This window comes from Notechis scutatus, chromosome 1 (genome assembly GCF_049901735.1).
Source record: "Notechis scutatus isolate UNSWTSFEM ecotype Mainland chromosome 1, rNotScu1.2, whole genome shotgun sequence".
NCBI lineage: Eukaryota > Metazoa > Chordata > Lepidosauria > Squamata > Elapidae > Notechis > Notechis scutatus.
Window position 1 is genome coordinate 336,679,903 of NC_142009.1, and position 15,791 is coordinate 336,695,693.

A 15,791-nucleotide genomic window follows, 5' to 3' on the forward strand; every position below is an offset into this window, starting at 1 on the left:
TTCTCCAGAACTGGTCAGAACCTGCTGAATACCACCTCTGATCTAGTCCATATATATCTGGGAGGCTGAGATGTGAAGAGGCTGTACCAGTGCTGGTCTAGGAACTAGGCGACTGTGAGTTATATACCAGTCCTCCCTACCATGCCTAAGACGGGCACAATTGTTTCTGGAGCTGTTCTGCACTGTCTCCATCCTTTGATGTGTGTGTCTTTCTCTCTCATTCCCTCCACAGCTGATTCACTTGGAGATCAAGCCTGCCATACGAAACCAGATCATCCGGGAGCTCCAAGTGCTTCACGAGTGCAATTCTCCATACATCGTCGGTTTCTATGGCGCCTTCTACAGCGATGGGGAGATCAGCATTTGCATGGAGCATATGGTGAGGGCATATTCCCTGTGCAGAACAGGACTGATTCAGCATCAAAGGCTTGAAGGGAGCTTACCAAAGCGTCAGTGACGGGTAGTCAATCCACTTGTGGCCCCAACTGAGCCCTGAATTTCCCTTGCTAGGCCAAACATTTGTTCAGTGAATTTTGCCCCATTTTACCACTTTTTTCTTGCTGCTGTTGCTAAGTGAGTCACAGCCGTTAGTAAATTAGTAGTTCCGTGAAACTGGTTTCCCCATTGGCTTTGCTTATCAGAAGGTCACAATAGGGGATCACGTGATTCCCCAGGGGGCACTGCAACCGTCATAAAAATGCAACTCGGTTGCCAAGCACCTGAATTTTGATCACGTGACCACGGGAATGCTGCGGTGGCCATTAGTGTGAAAAACAGTCACAAGTCACTTTTTCAGTGACTTTCTAACTTTGAACGGTCATTAAATGAACTGTTGTAAGTAGATGACTACCTGCAGTATTCTAAATGTTTCTTTTCTGCTTTTTGTGGCATCAATTGCAGGTCTCTATTACCAATAACGATCCACTTTTTTCCACAGTATGAGGAGAATTCTTGATTTATTGGGATTATTGGCTAATCTTCCTCATTTTTGCTACCAGATTGCTTCAGATACTGGCTTATCAGAAGAACAAGCCAAAAATCCACTCCAGATGTAACATAAAAGCAAGCAGACTATGAACTGAGATACTATATTTTACTTAACCTTCCCATATTTAATCCCGATAAGAGATCAAATAATTGAATATTACCAAGATAGTCGGTTTATTTGAGAATGCTGATGGCTGCTTAATTGTTTCCTACTTTGGGAAATATTAGTAGCCAGTGGAAACACAAGGAATTTGTCTTGGTGCAAATGCTCTCAGTGTACATAAAAGAAAATGTACATTCGTCAAGAGTCAAGAATCGTAAGGTACAACAGTTAATAATAGTCATAAGGTGCAATAAGCGATCAAATCATACTAGGAAACAGTCAATATAAATCGTTAGGATAGTGGGAGGGGATGGGTGATGAGGAGGAGATTGATAGATTCAATTTGATTTTGATCCCACCTTTATTATTATTTATGAATAACTCAAGGCAGCAAACATACCTTCTGTGTTCCCACATTAACAACCCTGTGAGGTGGGTTGGGCTGAGAGAGAGGGACAGCTGGTTTTTCATGCCAAAGGACTATAACTCACAGTCGCCTAGGGTCAGTGCCTTAAAAAGAATCTGCAGTGGTACAGCCTCTACATTTCTCTTGTTCTCCAAGCTTGGAAGACGTCAGCTTTCTGCCATTGGACAATCACCTGGGTGCCAGGCAAACTGAATATTATAACAGAAAAAGGCACATGAAGTGGTACATTTAGTCCTCGACTTACGACCACAGCTGAGCCCAAAGTTTCGGTTGTTAAGTGAGGTATTTGTGAAATGAGTTTGCCCCACTTTACGTCTTTTCTTGCCACAGCTGTTAATCACAGCTGTACAGGTAGTCCTCAACATACAACCACTCATTTAGTGACCTTTCAAAGAAAGTTACAATAGCATTGAAAAAACTGTTTTTCACTCTTAACGACCATTGCAGCAACCCCGTGATCGAAATTCAGACCCTTGGCAACTGGTTCCTGTTTGTGACGGTTGCACAGGTCATGGGATCGCCTTTCTGGCAAGCAAGCCTCCACGGGGAAGCCAGATTCACTTCACGACGGCAGCGTGTCAGGGTTCCAAGTGACGTACCCATAGCAAACAAAACTCCCAGGCAGGTAGATTCTTCAAAAGAATATTGCCTTATTGGATATATCATATTGGCACAGACCTGGTGAAAACCGAGGGAAACTTCAGAGTCGGTTTTCACCAAGTCTATGCCAATATGATATATGTTTGTGGAAAGGGAAAAAACTTTTACTTTTGATTAGGTGAAAACCTCACGTGGGAACCTTCAGAGTCGGTTTTCATCTTATTAAAAGTAAACATTTTTCCCTTTCCCCAAACAATCAGTCACATGGTCCAATCGAGGTGCTGCCCGGTTGCTGGGTAACATCACTCTTCCTCTCTCCGACCAGGTGTGCAAATGTCCTTGGTTCCCAAGAGAAACTGTTTTGTTTTGGCTACAAATCTTTATTCCTACCTCTCTAGCCCTCGGCTCCAGTGTGGCAATACTGAAGCGACAAAATGGCTTCAGTCAGGTCAGCTTCAGGGTTGACACAGTGATTCACTTCATGACCGTGGCAAGTAGGGTCATTAAAATGGGACAAACCTCGACTGTCTTAGCAAGAGAAATTTTGGGCTCAATTGTGGCCCTAAGCCAAGGACTACCTGCGGTAATTTCTATTAATCTGTCTGGATCGCTGTCTTGACTAGCGATTTTGAGAAATATGTTAAATGTCTGTTTCATAGGATAGAGGTTGATCTGAATTTGACTTCTGGGCAAGGCCGGTCTCTCTTGAGCATGGAATCAGTCACCGGGGAAAATGTCGTCTCCTTGCTTGTAGCACAAAGTTGATGCTGCCATCTGTTGACTTAATTCTAAAACTGGCAGAGTCCCCTGGAGTTTTATCTTTTCAAAAGCAAAGCCACTTCAGCACATTACGACAATTGTAGGCAGCCTTGCCAGCTTCTTCAAGAGGCCCAGAAATGACTCTTCCCGTGTCTCAAGAGCCACTTCCGTGGGATATCTTTCCAGGGTGCCTCTTTAGTTCCTCTCCTGGAAGCAGGTGCTCAAATCCTGACTGTCTGAACTGTTGGCTCTGGGTATGGATTTTGCCTCTTGACAATTACATCCATATTTCTACGGCTTGGAAAAAAGTAAATGATTGCAGAGCATTTTCCACAACAAAAGGAGTGGGAAGAACTGACCTTTTATGGTAAACGTTGAGGGGGGGGATTAAAAGCTGCCCTTCGATAATGCTATATAAAAGGAGGCCTGATGGCAAATGTATTTATTTGTTTATATGTCTATGGAGATTCTCAATCACCCAGGTCATGGTTGTCCCCAAAGGTGCTTTGTTCAAGAGGTGACTGGACTTTCTGGTTTTTCTTTGAAGACATTTCACTTCTTGTCCATCGTTATTTATGTATACCTCCGTTATTATTTTTTCAAATAGCTCAAAAGTGGCAGAAACATTCATCTTCCTCCTCCTATTTTCCCCACAACAATAATCCTGTGAGGTGGATTGGGCTGGGAGAGAGGGCCCAAAGTCAGCCAGTTGATTTTCATGACTAAAGCAAGACTTGCCTCATTTTGTAGCCTGATGCCTCTTAACTGCTCAGCCCAACTGGCACATAGAGGCAGTTCTCAACTTAACGGAGCCTGCCGATTACGGTCACAAGTCCATATAGTTAGCATTTCATTGTATGTCACTCAAGAGTCGCTTTCTGAGGGAGACCGGCAGTTCAAAAAGGTGAAAAAAATCAATAAATCGTGATAGTTGTAAAACAGGCTACCCATGTGATCAACCTGATTTTTATCACCTTTTTGTTTTCGCAGGAGTCGTTAAGTGAATTCTCTGGTCGTTAAGTGAACCAATTGTCCACTATAGGGCATTTTTGCCAAAAACTGAAGGATTCTTTTTGACAAAAACGTTGCTACTTGCAATCATGTGACTGCAGGACACTACAAACGTCCATAAATGTGGGTCGGTTGCCAGGTGCCCAGAATGCAGTTCACATGACTGGGATGGTTGTTGGATTTTGGAATTAGGTTGTAAGTACCTTTGGGGAGGAATCTGATGTAATTTTCACCATAAGTCAGGGGACTACCTGTATAACACATCTAAGCATTGAATTTCCCTGTTTTAACTGTCCTACTTAGAATAACAGAGTTGGAAGGGGCCTTGTTGGGTCATCTAGTCCAACCCCTCCTGCCCAAGCAGGAGACCCTACACCATTTCCGACAGATGGCAGTCCAATCTCTTCTTAAAAGCCTCCAGTGGTGGAGCATCCACAACTTCTGGGGGCAAGCTGTTCCACTGGTTAATTGTCCTCACTGTTTCTCCTTAATTCCAGGTTGCTTCTCTCCTTGATTAACTTCCATCCATGGTTTCTTGTAGTCAGATTAACAGAGTTGGAAGGAACCTTGTAGGTCATCTATTCCAACCGCCTCACACCCAATGAGGAGACCCTACACCATTTCTGACAGGTGGCAGTCCAGTCTCTTCTTGAAAGCCTCCACGGATGAAGCTCCCACAACTTCCAAAAGCAACTTCTGTTCCATGGGTTGATGGTTCTCCCTATCAGAAAATTTCTCCTTATTTCCAGATTGAATCTTTTCCTTGATCAGTTTCCATCCATTATTCCTTGTTTGGCCTTCCGGTGCCTTGGGAAATAGCACGTACATCTCCCTCCTCTGTCATTTCTCTTTTTTTGCTGCATTTTAAGCTACTCATGACAAGGATCCCACCTTTTGTGCCATTTGAATTGCCATATTAAAGCCTCCACAGCATGTACATAATGAAAATGGGATAACCCTTCAGTAATGCTGGAGGAGGAGGTTTTCTGTGATTAAACCAATTTGTCCCAGACATATGATGGGCAGGCATCTCCTTTCATCGTGTCTTCTACCGGGTCTTGAACGTTCTCTTCACCTCGCTAAATTCAGCCTGGTGGCTCGTGTATTCATCTTGCATCCCAGCAGGTCAAGGTGATGCAAGTAATACTCCCTCATCCCTTTTGCTCTCCTAGCAACCGTCCTGTGAGATTGATCGCAGCTGACAGTTACCGAGGCCGGTGGTCATGTGAGGACACGAACATGAGCCTCCCTGGTCCCCTTTCAGCCTGGCAGTGGCATCAGCACAGAAGCCACTGTTGGGATTTGTTACAGCACTCTGCCCTTTCAGGACAGAATATTTTCCATGTGTTCTGCAAAGATTGTAACTTCCTGTGGTATAAGAACAGTAGATGTGCTACATAGGTTTATGGAGTTTGATGATGATATCCAGGGGTGGGATTCAACTGTGTTTAACAACCAGTTTGGTGAGCGTGCGTGCGCCAAATGCATGCTTCGCCCGTGCGTAGTGTTTACAACTCACCTTCTGCTGCAAGCCCCGTGTGTAAAACGGCAGACACGCGGCAATCTGCTGTGCCACGCGAGTCAGCTGAGCTGGAAAACCTGGAGATAAAGCACAGACTAGAGATGGGGCAGGCAGGCCCAACAGCTGATCGTCGGAGAGAATTGATTCGCCCACAGCTGATCTTCGGAGCTACCCGTTTGCCCGAACCAGCCCAGACCCGTAGAATCCCACCCATGATGATATCAGATCAGCCATATCTGATTCTTAGTGATTCTAACAGTTTTAACACATAACCAGAGTTGGGAGGGATCTTGTAGGTCATCTAGTCCAACCCCTCCTGCCCAAGCAGGAGACCCTACACCATTTCTGACAGATGGCAGTCCAGTCTCTTCTTGAAAGTCTCAAGTGATGGTGCTCCCACAACTTCTGAGGGCTTCTGTTCCATGGGTTGATTGTTCTCCCTGTCAGAAAGTTTCTCCTTATTTCCAGGTTGAATCTCTCCTTGTTCAGTTTCCATCCATCATTCCTTGTCTGGCCTACTGGCGCTTTAGAAAATAGCTGGGCCCCTTCCTCCTCTCTGTGGCAGCCCCTCAAATATTGGAAGACTCCTATCCTGTCTCCCCTGGTCCTTCTCTTTACTAGACTAGCCAGGCCCAGTTCCTGTAACTTCTTCATATGTTTTAGTCTCCAGTGCCCTAATCATCCTGGTTGCTCTTCTCTGCACTCTTTCTAGAGTCTCAACATCTTTCTACAGACCAGGTCTGTTCCGATCTTGCTGCTTTGATTTTTTCCATGTTCTGGCTGATGTCATCTTTGATGATTTCCAGGCCACAGTGTTCTTCGTAGGCCTGGTTTCCTTTTACCGCTAACTCTTCCTAACATCATTGCTTTCTCCAGTGAATAAGGTGCCTTAGCCAAGCCATATATTGTTTCAAGGAACCCAGGTGTAATACATTCTGTTAAGAAGGAAGGTACCTTCGAGTTACAAAAATATACTCAGAATTTTCGGGAAAACCTTACTTTTGTGTGATGGGTAGCTAGATAAATTTGATAATTAAATAGATTTTAAAAAAATGAGAATCTGCTTCGTTAGTCTTCCCGAACTATAGCTGTTTAAAGCAGATGGAGGATGGTTGACAATGAAGGGTGTTTAACGTTTTGCTTCCTGACTCTGTGAACCAGAGCTGCTGAGAATCGTCTTTGGCTCTGTCAATCAACTTTCCTATATAATTCGTTATTAAGAGGTTTGGTTGAGGCCATGTGGAGTTGTGTCTTCTCTAGCAATGCCCCATTCGCAGGACGCTCCTTGAGGGGGTAACCTGTCCTTTCTTCGTCTAATTTCAGGGAAGCTGTTGAAATGTTATATGCCTTGTATTTTTCAAGTGACGTTAAGATATTCTTTGTGCCCTTTTTTTACTTAAATCTGGTTTCTTATTATTCATTTGGTTGAGAGATGTTTTCTAATTCTAAAATTTAAGATAATGTAGGGTGCTGCTGGCCTAGAAACCAGGAGACTGGGAATTCTAGTCCCATCTTAAGCCTGAAAGCAGGCTGGCTGACTTTGACACCAGAAGATGGTGAGGTATTAGTGCCGCCTTAGGCAAGAAAGCAGAAAATAGTGAGTTCTAGTACTGCGTTAGGCATGAAACCTGGCTGGGTGACTTTGGGCCAATCACTAGAAGGTGATGAGTTGTAGTTTCACCTTAGCACAAAAGATAACTGGGTGACTTTGGGCCAGTCCCTTTCTCTCAGCCCAAGTCACCTCACAGATTGGTTGCTGCAGGGAAAATAGGAGGAGGAAGGAGTATTTACATTCTCCACCTTGAGTTATTTATAAAGTGATAAAGGCTGGATAAACATCCAGTTAATAAATAAGCATAATTACCTTTCCACTGGTTTTAGGATGGCGGTTCCCTGGATCAGGTTTTGAAAGAAGCCAAGAGGATTCCTGAAGAAATTTTGGGCAAAGTCAGTATAGCAGTGAGTATGCAGCTGCCTCCTTTTAATTCCCCCAAACAAGGTTTTACCAGATACAGAGTGTCATATGTATCCTCCTATAAGCATTTGGGCATCGAATTACCCCTTCAGAGATGGCCAGCCTCTGTTCTGTCACACACTTGTATGAGTCTTTATTTTTTAGTTTCCCATTTATAAAATGGGAGTCATGATGGCTTCCATCCCTCAAATCCTGATTTTTATCTCCTCTCCTCCCTCCCTCTTCTCTCCCCTTTCCTTTCTCTCCTTTCCTTTTTCCCTTCCCTTTTTCCTCTCCTCTCCTTTAGGTTCTGCGAGGATTGGCTTATTTACGAGAGAAGCACCAAATCATGCACCGAGGTGAGCATTGCTTGTAATAGGAGGAGGAGTCTGCATATGTAAGTGAACTGGGGTTGTGTAGATCTGCTGGACATCTTTCTCATTCCAAGGCTTAATTCTACACATGGTTTAACCAGGAGCATTACCTAGGGGCGGAGGCAATTATCCAATGCCTTATATTACATTACTTTTTAAATATCTACATCTATATCTATCTATCTATCTATCTATCTATCTATCTATCTATCTATCTATCTATCTATCTATCTTGTGGCTGTATGGTGCGCTGCCTGGTTTATGGGTTTTTGCAACCTTGTTGGGGTTGCAAAAATCTGGAAATTGTGTTTTATATCGCACAGCACTTATACAGACCACGGCTTCTTGCTGGCAGCTGCTCTTGAGGGCAGCCTCTTCTGTCACCTTTGTGTTCATGTCAGAACTAGGGACATTTTTCTCGTTCACCAAGAAAAACCCTTCACAGTTAATTCTAAAATTAATCACTTGCAGTTTTAAGGCCTTTAAATTTTGCTTCCCAGCAATGGAAGGAGAATTTGGTCAGGCGGGTCGTTTCCGTGGTGAGTTTTCCGAGTCTCAGAAGAGTTTTTTTTGGGGGGGGGGGACACCATACACAGTGGGGAAAGGGATTGCAAGATGATTTCTGAAGAATTGCCAGGGGATGGACATCATTTAGGCTGGCATGAAATCAGCCTAAAGTCACAGGTTAATTGGACCCACAGTACAGCCCTTGAGAATACAGGTAGTCCTTGATTTATGACCACAATTGACCCCAAAGTTTCCATTGCTATCATATGACTGGATATGAGGCAATGGTTGTAAGTGTGAAAAAGGACCCCAAGAAACTTTTTCAGTGCTGTTGTGACTTTGAACAGGCACTACACAAATGGTTAGTAAGTTGAGGACTACCTGTATTTACTGGTTTATTAATATTAATAGTTTATTAATTGTTTGCCATCTAACTGAGTTTTTTTAACCTTAGCAGCTTTAAGATAGGTGGACTTCAGCTCCCAGAATTCCCCAGCCAGCCATGCTGATCTATCCAAAGTTGTTGCATGGTCTAGCACGATAATTGACCCCTTGCAGGGTTCTTTCCTGTCTTCATTAGGGGGGAGAAACCATAGAGCTTTTATCTAGAACAGTCTCCAAGTAGAGTTCCTTTTCAGTGTTTTGTTGTGTGTTGGTGTTTTTTTTTTCCTCCCCTCTTCGTCTCTCAAAACAGTTTTTAATTTACAGATGTGAAGCCTTCTAACATCTTGGTGAATTCTCGAGGTGAGATTAAGCTGTGTGATTTTGGAGTCAGCGGGCAGCTCATCGACTCCATGGCCAATTCCTTCGTGGGCACCCGGTCCTATATGTCTGTACGTCCTCCTCCTTTCTGAAGGTTTTTAAAAACAGGAGTTAGGACACGTCCTGTGGGGAGGGATTGGTACTATATGACAGCTGGTGTGGGGGTATTGTAATGAAGATTGCCTCACTTCAACCTCTCTCATGATGGCTTGTGCTATGTTGCAGCTATGTCACCTTAAACCGGTCTTTTCCCAACCTAAGATATGAGGACTTCAACTCCTAGAATTCTGGGAGTTGAAGTCCTCACATCTTAAAAGTCCCCAAGGTTGGGAACAGTGCCTTAAACCGTTTCTTCCTTTAAGCTGGATCAGTTTCTTTCTGAAAAAAAGTTTCTTTTCTGAAATCAGTTTCTTTGGGCTATGAATGCCTTCATTTTTCTGGCAGATACTGTTCCTCTCCAAGGCTTTCCTTAATCCTGTCTGGTGTAGAGGAAGCTCAAGCATTTGTACGAGACACAACAATTCCATATAAACAGCTAAATTAAAGCAGTGGACTACAAAACCTGAATTCTTTCCAATTCTGACTGAGCAGCGTGCTTGACTGGCAAGCCGTTCGGTTGCTTCCACTGAGATTCTGACTCCTAAGAAGCGTTAGAACTGAAGAAGCTTGTTGGATAAGAAGCGAAATGTTTTCAGAGAAAACAAAGCCCAGTTGCCTTTTAGCAATAGCACTTAGACTTATATCCTGCTTCATAGGGATTTATAGCTTTCTCCAAGCAACTTACAGAGTCAGCATCCTGCCCCCAACCATCTGGGTCCTCATTTTACCGTCCTCGAAAGGACAGAATGCTAAGTCAATCTTGAGTCGGTCAGGATGGTAGTCGGCACAGTTAGCCTGCAATACAGCATTCTTAACTGCTGCACCACCAGAGTTACTGAGAAACAGAGAGAGAGGGATTGTAGGTAGGTAGGCAGGCAGAATGTAGACAATATAGACAGACTGATAATATAGACAGACTGGGTGGATGGATAGCTAGATAGACAGACAGACACAGCAATAAATAGCTATTGTAGATAGAAGACAGAGAAAGATATGATAGATTATAGGTAGCAGTAGCACTTAGACTTATATACCGCTTCACTTATATACCGCTTTACAGCCCTCTCTAAGCGGTTTAGAGAGTTAGCATTTTGCTTCCAACCTCTGGCTCCTCCTTTTACCGACCTTGGAAGGACGGAAGGCTGAGTCAGTCTTGAGCCAGTCAGGATCGAATTGCTGGCAGTGGGCAGAGTCAACCTGCAATGCTGCATTCTAACCACTGCGCCACCAGGGCTCCTTTTGGGGGGCGAAAAAGTCCCTTGGAAAAACTAATCTGGGTGGTTGAGAATTTCCATAGACCTTAAAAAGGAAAGAAGCTTCTCCTCTCTCTATAAGCACGGAATAGAGAATCTGACTTCCGATTCTTTTCGGTTAAAGGAAGAGGAGAACCAAAGTACAAACCGAACACAGTATACTTAGCATGAGTGGATCTTTTTAGATTGGTTTGTTCAGCAGGAACCAAGTGGGGGGAGCAAAAGCCCAGTCTTTACTGGATCACAAGTTGAAGTTGGAATCCCGGTGTTACATTTTTTTTAATTTATTTATTTATATATTAAATTTCTATGCCACCTATCTCACTGTTAAGTGACTCTGGGCGGCTTGCAGCATGGCCAGTAGTTACAAATGATGATACAAAGCGGTTAAAATTAGGGGGTTTAAAGGTTTTAAGAGGCGAAAAACCATGAGGACAGGTAACATTGCGGGGGGATCTCTCCAGCCCGTTAGCCGGCCCCAACATAAGTGCCTCTCCTGTTGGAGCCCCAGACCAGCTGGCAGATCCGTGTTTTCAGACTCTTCCAGAAAGCCAGGATTATGGGCCTGACTCCAGCAGAGGGAATATTCCAGAGGGTGGGGGCCACAGCGGAAAAGGCTCTTCTCCTGGACCCCCACCAGCTGAAATCCTTTTGTCAGACAAGATCCAAAGTATGTCTCTTCTGCTGATGTGAGCAGGACAGGCTGGTCCCATTGGGGTGACAAGGCTCCCGAGATTACTTTGCCAGTGGTGGGATTCAAAAAAGTTTACTACCAGTTCTGTGGGCATGTCTTGGTGGGCGTGGCAGGGAAGGATGCTGCAAAATCTGGTCCCTCCCCACCCCACTAACCTGCTTTCCAGCTCCGTTCTCCTGTGCAGGGCAACCAAAGAAGACCCAGCCAATCAGCTGAGACTCAATGCGAGGCAGAGAAGAGATGGGAGTGAGGCCAGTCAAGAGGTGGTATTTGCCGGTTCTCCAAACTACTCAAAATTTCCGCTACTGGATCTCCAGAACTGGTCAGAACCTGCTGAATACCACCTCTTACTTGAACCCACTGCCATAAAGAGCTTTGAAGATACGACATCTTGAATTGGACCCGGAAGCAAACTGGCAACCAATTCAACTCACACAACAGAGGTGTTAACATGTGACACCCGAGGGGCCTCCAGGACTGTCCCGCACCTCTGCGCTCTGTACATCCTATGCCTAACTGGACTGGTGTGTTTGTCAAGGGAAGTTGTGTAACAACTAGATTACTAGCTAGGCAGGTATTAAAGCCGATGTGGTATCAAGATAGCGATAGTTGAAATATTAATTTTGATTCCAGCACTTTAAAAAAAAGTACGTTGCTATTTTATATTAATATAAATCTGTCTTTCTGGGAAGTCATCAACCTATCAGCTGTTTGCCCCCTCCATCCAGTCTGGGTTTAAAAGATGGTTTAAAACAAGAGTTTTTCGTTCAAAACCTAGGAAGCAAAAGCAAGTCATTTAGGAGCTGATGCATCCTATAAATTAAATCATCAATCATAGCATTAAGTGTCAGTGGTTTCAGTTCCCAGTCTGTTGTGACAACAAAGGTAGCACAGCTTTTTGCAACTGCAGCCAAAGGAAGGTACCTTATGTTCTCTGTTAACTGCACAACTGTATTTTCTGCTTTTTAAAATTTATTTGCATACGACCCAGTAAGCAAAAGTTCCCTAGGTAGATTATTATAACTCTCTTAGCCTGGCTTCTGAAGATCTCCTCTGGTAATTAACTGAGCATCTATCCAGACAGGGAAAACCTCTTTGCTGGCTTGCCATAAATTTCTGACACAGGTGTGTACCCGCAGACACCTGGATGTTGAAGGAGCCACTGGGATTGGCAGGTGTGTTTTTGCAGGATGGGCACTCACCCACCTCTGTTGCTGTTGCTTGCAGCCTGAACGTCTACAAGGCACTCATTATTCCGTTCAGTCGGACATCTGGAGCATGGGCCTCTCCCTGGTGGAGCTGTCAATCGGACGGTACCCCATCCCGCCGCCCGATGGCAAGGAACTGGAAGTGATCTTTGGTCGTCCCATAGTCGATGGGGCTGAAGGGGAGACCCACAGCATCTCTCCGCGACCCAAGCCCCCAGGACGTCCTGTTAGTGGTAAGAGTTCATTCCTGGGAAGTTGCTGGCTGAAGTTGAAATTATATCACTTTTTTTTAAATGTCGGAAGGTAGCATAATCATTCACAGCTGGACTGTGGTTCATTCTTCTTCCTAGCATTTTCCAAAGAGTGTTGATCCACTGGTTATGAAAGGAATTGACCAACCAGCTTGACATAGTAGGCTGAGAGAGATTGACTGGGCCAAAGTTACCCAGCTGGCTTTCTATTCACATTAGGTGTGAATAGAACTCAAGGCTTGTGGTGATTGGCCCAAAATCACCCAGCTGGCTTTCATTCCTAAGGCAGGACTAGAACTCACAGGCTCCTGGTGATTGGCCTAAGGTCACCCAGCTGGCTTTCATGCCTAAGGCGGGACTAGAACTCACAGGCTCCTGGTGATTCGCCCAAGGTCACCCAGCTAGCTTTCATGCCTAAGGCGGGACTAGAACTCACAGGCTCCTGGTGATTGGCCCAAGGTCACTCAGCTGGCTTTCATTCCCAAGCATCAGGCATGAAAGAACAGCACCAGCAGAATTAAATAAATACTCATAGGCTATTCAGTTACAGAAATTCAGTATTACTCACTTTCAAGAATGACAAGTTGCAGGTGGCCTTCAACGTACAACTTCAATTGACCCCAAAATAGGACCTTTCTTGCCATGGCTGTTAAGTGAATCTGTCTTCCCCGTTGACTTTGCTTGTCAGCAGGACTCAAAAGGGGAATCGCGTCATCCCGGGGACACTGCAACTGTCGTAAGTACATGCCAGTTGTCAAGAATTTTGTTCATGTGGTCATGACGATGCTTCAAAGGTCGTAAAGCGTGAAAAATGGTCCTCAGTCAATTTTTCAGTACCGTTGTAACTTTAAACAAGTCACTAAATAGATGGTTTGTAAGTCGAGGACTACCTGTACTCCTCAATTTACAACAGTTCATTTAGTGACCATTTGAAGGTTCGACGGCACTGAAAAAAGTGACTGATGACCATTTCTCACACTCATGACCGTTGCCAAACTCCCCACGGTCAGATGATTGACATTCGGATGCTGGACAACCGGCTTCTATTGATGATGGTTGTAGTGTCCCATGATCATGCAATTAATCCCCTTTTCTGACCTTCTGACAAGCAAAGTCAATGGGGAAGCCAGATTCACTTAACAACCATGTTACTAACTTAACAACTGCAGTGGTTCCCTTAACATACGTGGCAAGAAAGGTCGTAAAATGGGCCAAAACACACTTAACAAATTTCTCACTTAACAACATATGTTTTGGGCTCAATTGTACTTTGCTGATTTTTTACATGTTTTTTTTTTTACTCTCCTCGACTCGCCAGTTTGCATCAAGTATCCTTTGCAATGAGACAAGCTGGCTGGGAAATCCGCAGTGAGCTTCTTTTCAAGGCGGCTCAGCCACCCTCCTTGATGCGATGCCCTCCAGATACATTGGACTGCAGCTAAGCTATGCCTAGCTGGCACGAGTTGTTGCTGACTGGCAGGGCTAAAGTTGAACATGGCACATCCTGAGGCAAATAGGTGGGGGGATGATATTGCAGCAAGATGTTGCTTGTCAACGTGATGAAGATTTGGGAGAATGAAAGGACGAGGTTTTCAAGCCCCAAAGATCCCCAAACTCAAGGAATCAGTGGATAAAAATATTCAGTATCCAGAATGGAAAGGAGAAGACTTCTTGGTGGCAGAGAGCCACTTTCACTCGTGCTTTTTCCCATAGATAAAGATGTTCAGGACTATACAGCTTGTCTTTTATCTAGTGATGAAGACACCAGGCTAGAAACCAGGGGAGGGGGAGTTCTAGTCCCACCTTATGTAGGAAAGCAGGCCGGATGAGTTTGGGCCAAGCATCTAGTCCTGTCAGGTACAAAAGCTGGCTGGGTGTGACAAAAGGAGACGGTGAGTTCTAGTCCTGAGTTAGGCAAGAAAACCAGCTGCATGACTTTGAGCCAGTCATCTCTCTCTCTCTCAGCCCAACCCACCTCACAAGGTCGTTATTGTGGTGGGACATGGGAGGAGGAAGGGAGGCTCACCACTTTTGAATTATTTATCAAAAATAAGAATGGTGGGGTAAATCAATAAAAATAAAACAAAAAAGGAATATCGTGGGTCTCAGTAAACTTAGTTTTGTTCTTATTATCCTACCTTTTAGGCTAAAAGTCACCAGGCAAGGTCATTATTTAAGACAAATAAGGTGGATCACAGACGGGACACAGATGGCTGCTTCAGCCCAGCCTTCTCTCCTATGTCTCCCCAACCCTCTCATATTAACTCCTAAGCTACATAGTAGAAGCTGGGACTGACTGCAGGTCGTCCTCGACTTAAAACAGTTCATTTAGTGACCATTGAAAGTTACAATGGCACTGGAAAAAAAGTGACGACCATGTTCATACGATCAAAATTCAGACGCTTGCCAACTGGTTCATACTTATGACCGTTGCTGTGTCCCATGGTCACACGAGATCCACTTTTGCGACCTTCCGACAAGCCAAGTCAATGGGGAAGCCAGATTCATTTAACAACCGGGCTCCTGGCTTGTCAACTGCAGTGATTCACTTAACCACCGTGGCAAGAAAAAGTCGTAAAATGGGGCAAAACATGCTTAGGAAATGTCTCCATTAACAAGATAAGTGTTGGGATCCGTTATGGTCGTTAAGTCAAGGTCTGCCTGTCTCTGAGAAGCCTGTTGCTGCTGCTGCTTTCTGCATACCTTTCAGGTTCCAAGGCCAACCAGCCAAGCTCCCGGTTGGTGTTGGATCGTGCTCTCCCTTCAGTATTCCCAGGGTTTCTTGAAGATGGACACGCTTTCTTGGCGCGTGTTCTCCGCATGCCGTTTTTCACCCCCCCACACACACCTTTGCTCTTTTGAACCCTGCAGGTCTTGGGATGGACAGCCGCCCCGCCATGGCCATTTTTGAATTGCTTGACTACATTGTGAATGAGGTGAGTGGCCGAGAGAAGGCGTTTTTGACTCTCTTTTTAACTGCGGGCCGGTCCGTTTGCATTCATGCCTTGTAAATCATGTCCCTGGAGGCGTGGGACTAAAACGGTATGGTGGGCGGATTAAACACCTGGTGGAATATCTGGCTTTTTGTGTTTCGGGGCCAGGTGCTGTCAGGGTACTCTTGCCTCAGAGAATTGGTTTTATGCCAGGGTTCCAAGTACTAGACCAGGGCTTCCCAAAGTTGGCCACTTGAAGACTTGTGGACTTCAACTCCCAGCTATGCTGGCTGGAGAATTCTGGGAGTTGAAGTCCACAAGTCTTAAAGTGGCCAACTTTGGAGACC

At 44.7% G+C, this 15,791-nt stretch overlaps 1 protein-coding gene across 1 annotated transcript in view; it reads left to right on the forward strand.

Moving 5' to 3' along the window:
- The window catches only part of MAP2K2 (mitogen-activated protein kinase kinase 2), a 44,457-nt gene that overhangs the window by 17,509 nt on the left and 11,157 nt on the right, over positions 1 to 15,791 (forward strand). The window contains exons 3-8 of the mRNA XM_087952076.1: positions 233 to 379; positions 7,291 to 7,368; positions 7,671 to 7,722; positions 8,953 to 9,077; positions 12,280 to 12,493; positions 15,383 to 15,447. Coding sequence (XP_087808202.1) covers positions 233 to 379; positions 7,291 to 7,368; positions 7,671 to 7,722; positions 8,953 to 9,077; positions 12,280 to 12,493; positions 15,383 to 15,447 — 681 coding nt within the window. The remainder of the gene's footprint in view (positions 1 to 232; positions 380 to 7,290; positions 7,369 to 7,670; positions 7,723 to 8,952; positions 9,078 to 12,279; positions 12,494 to 15,382; positions 15,448 to 15,791) is intronic.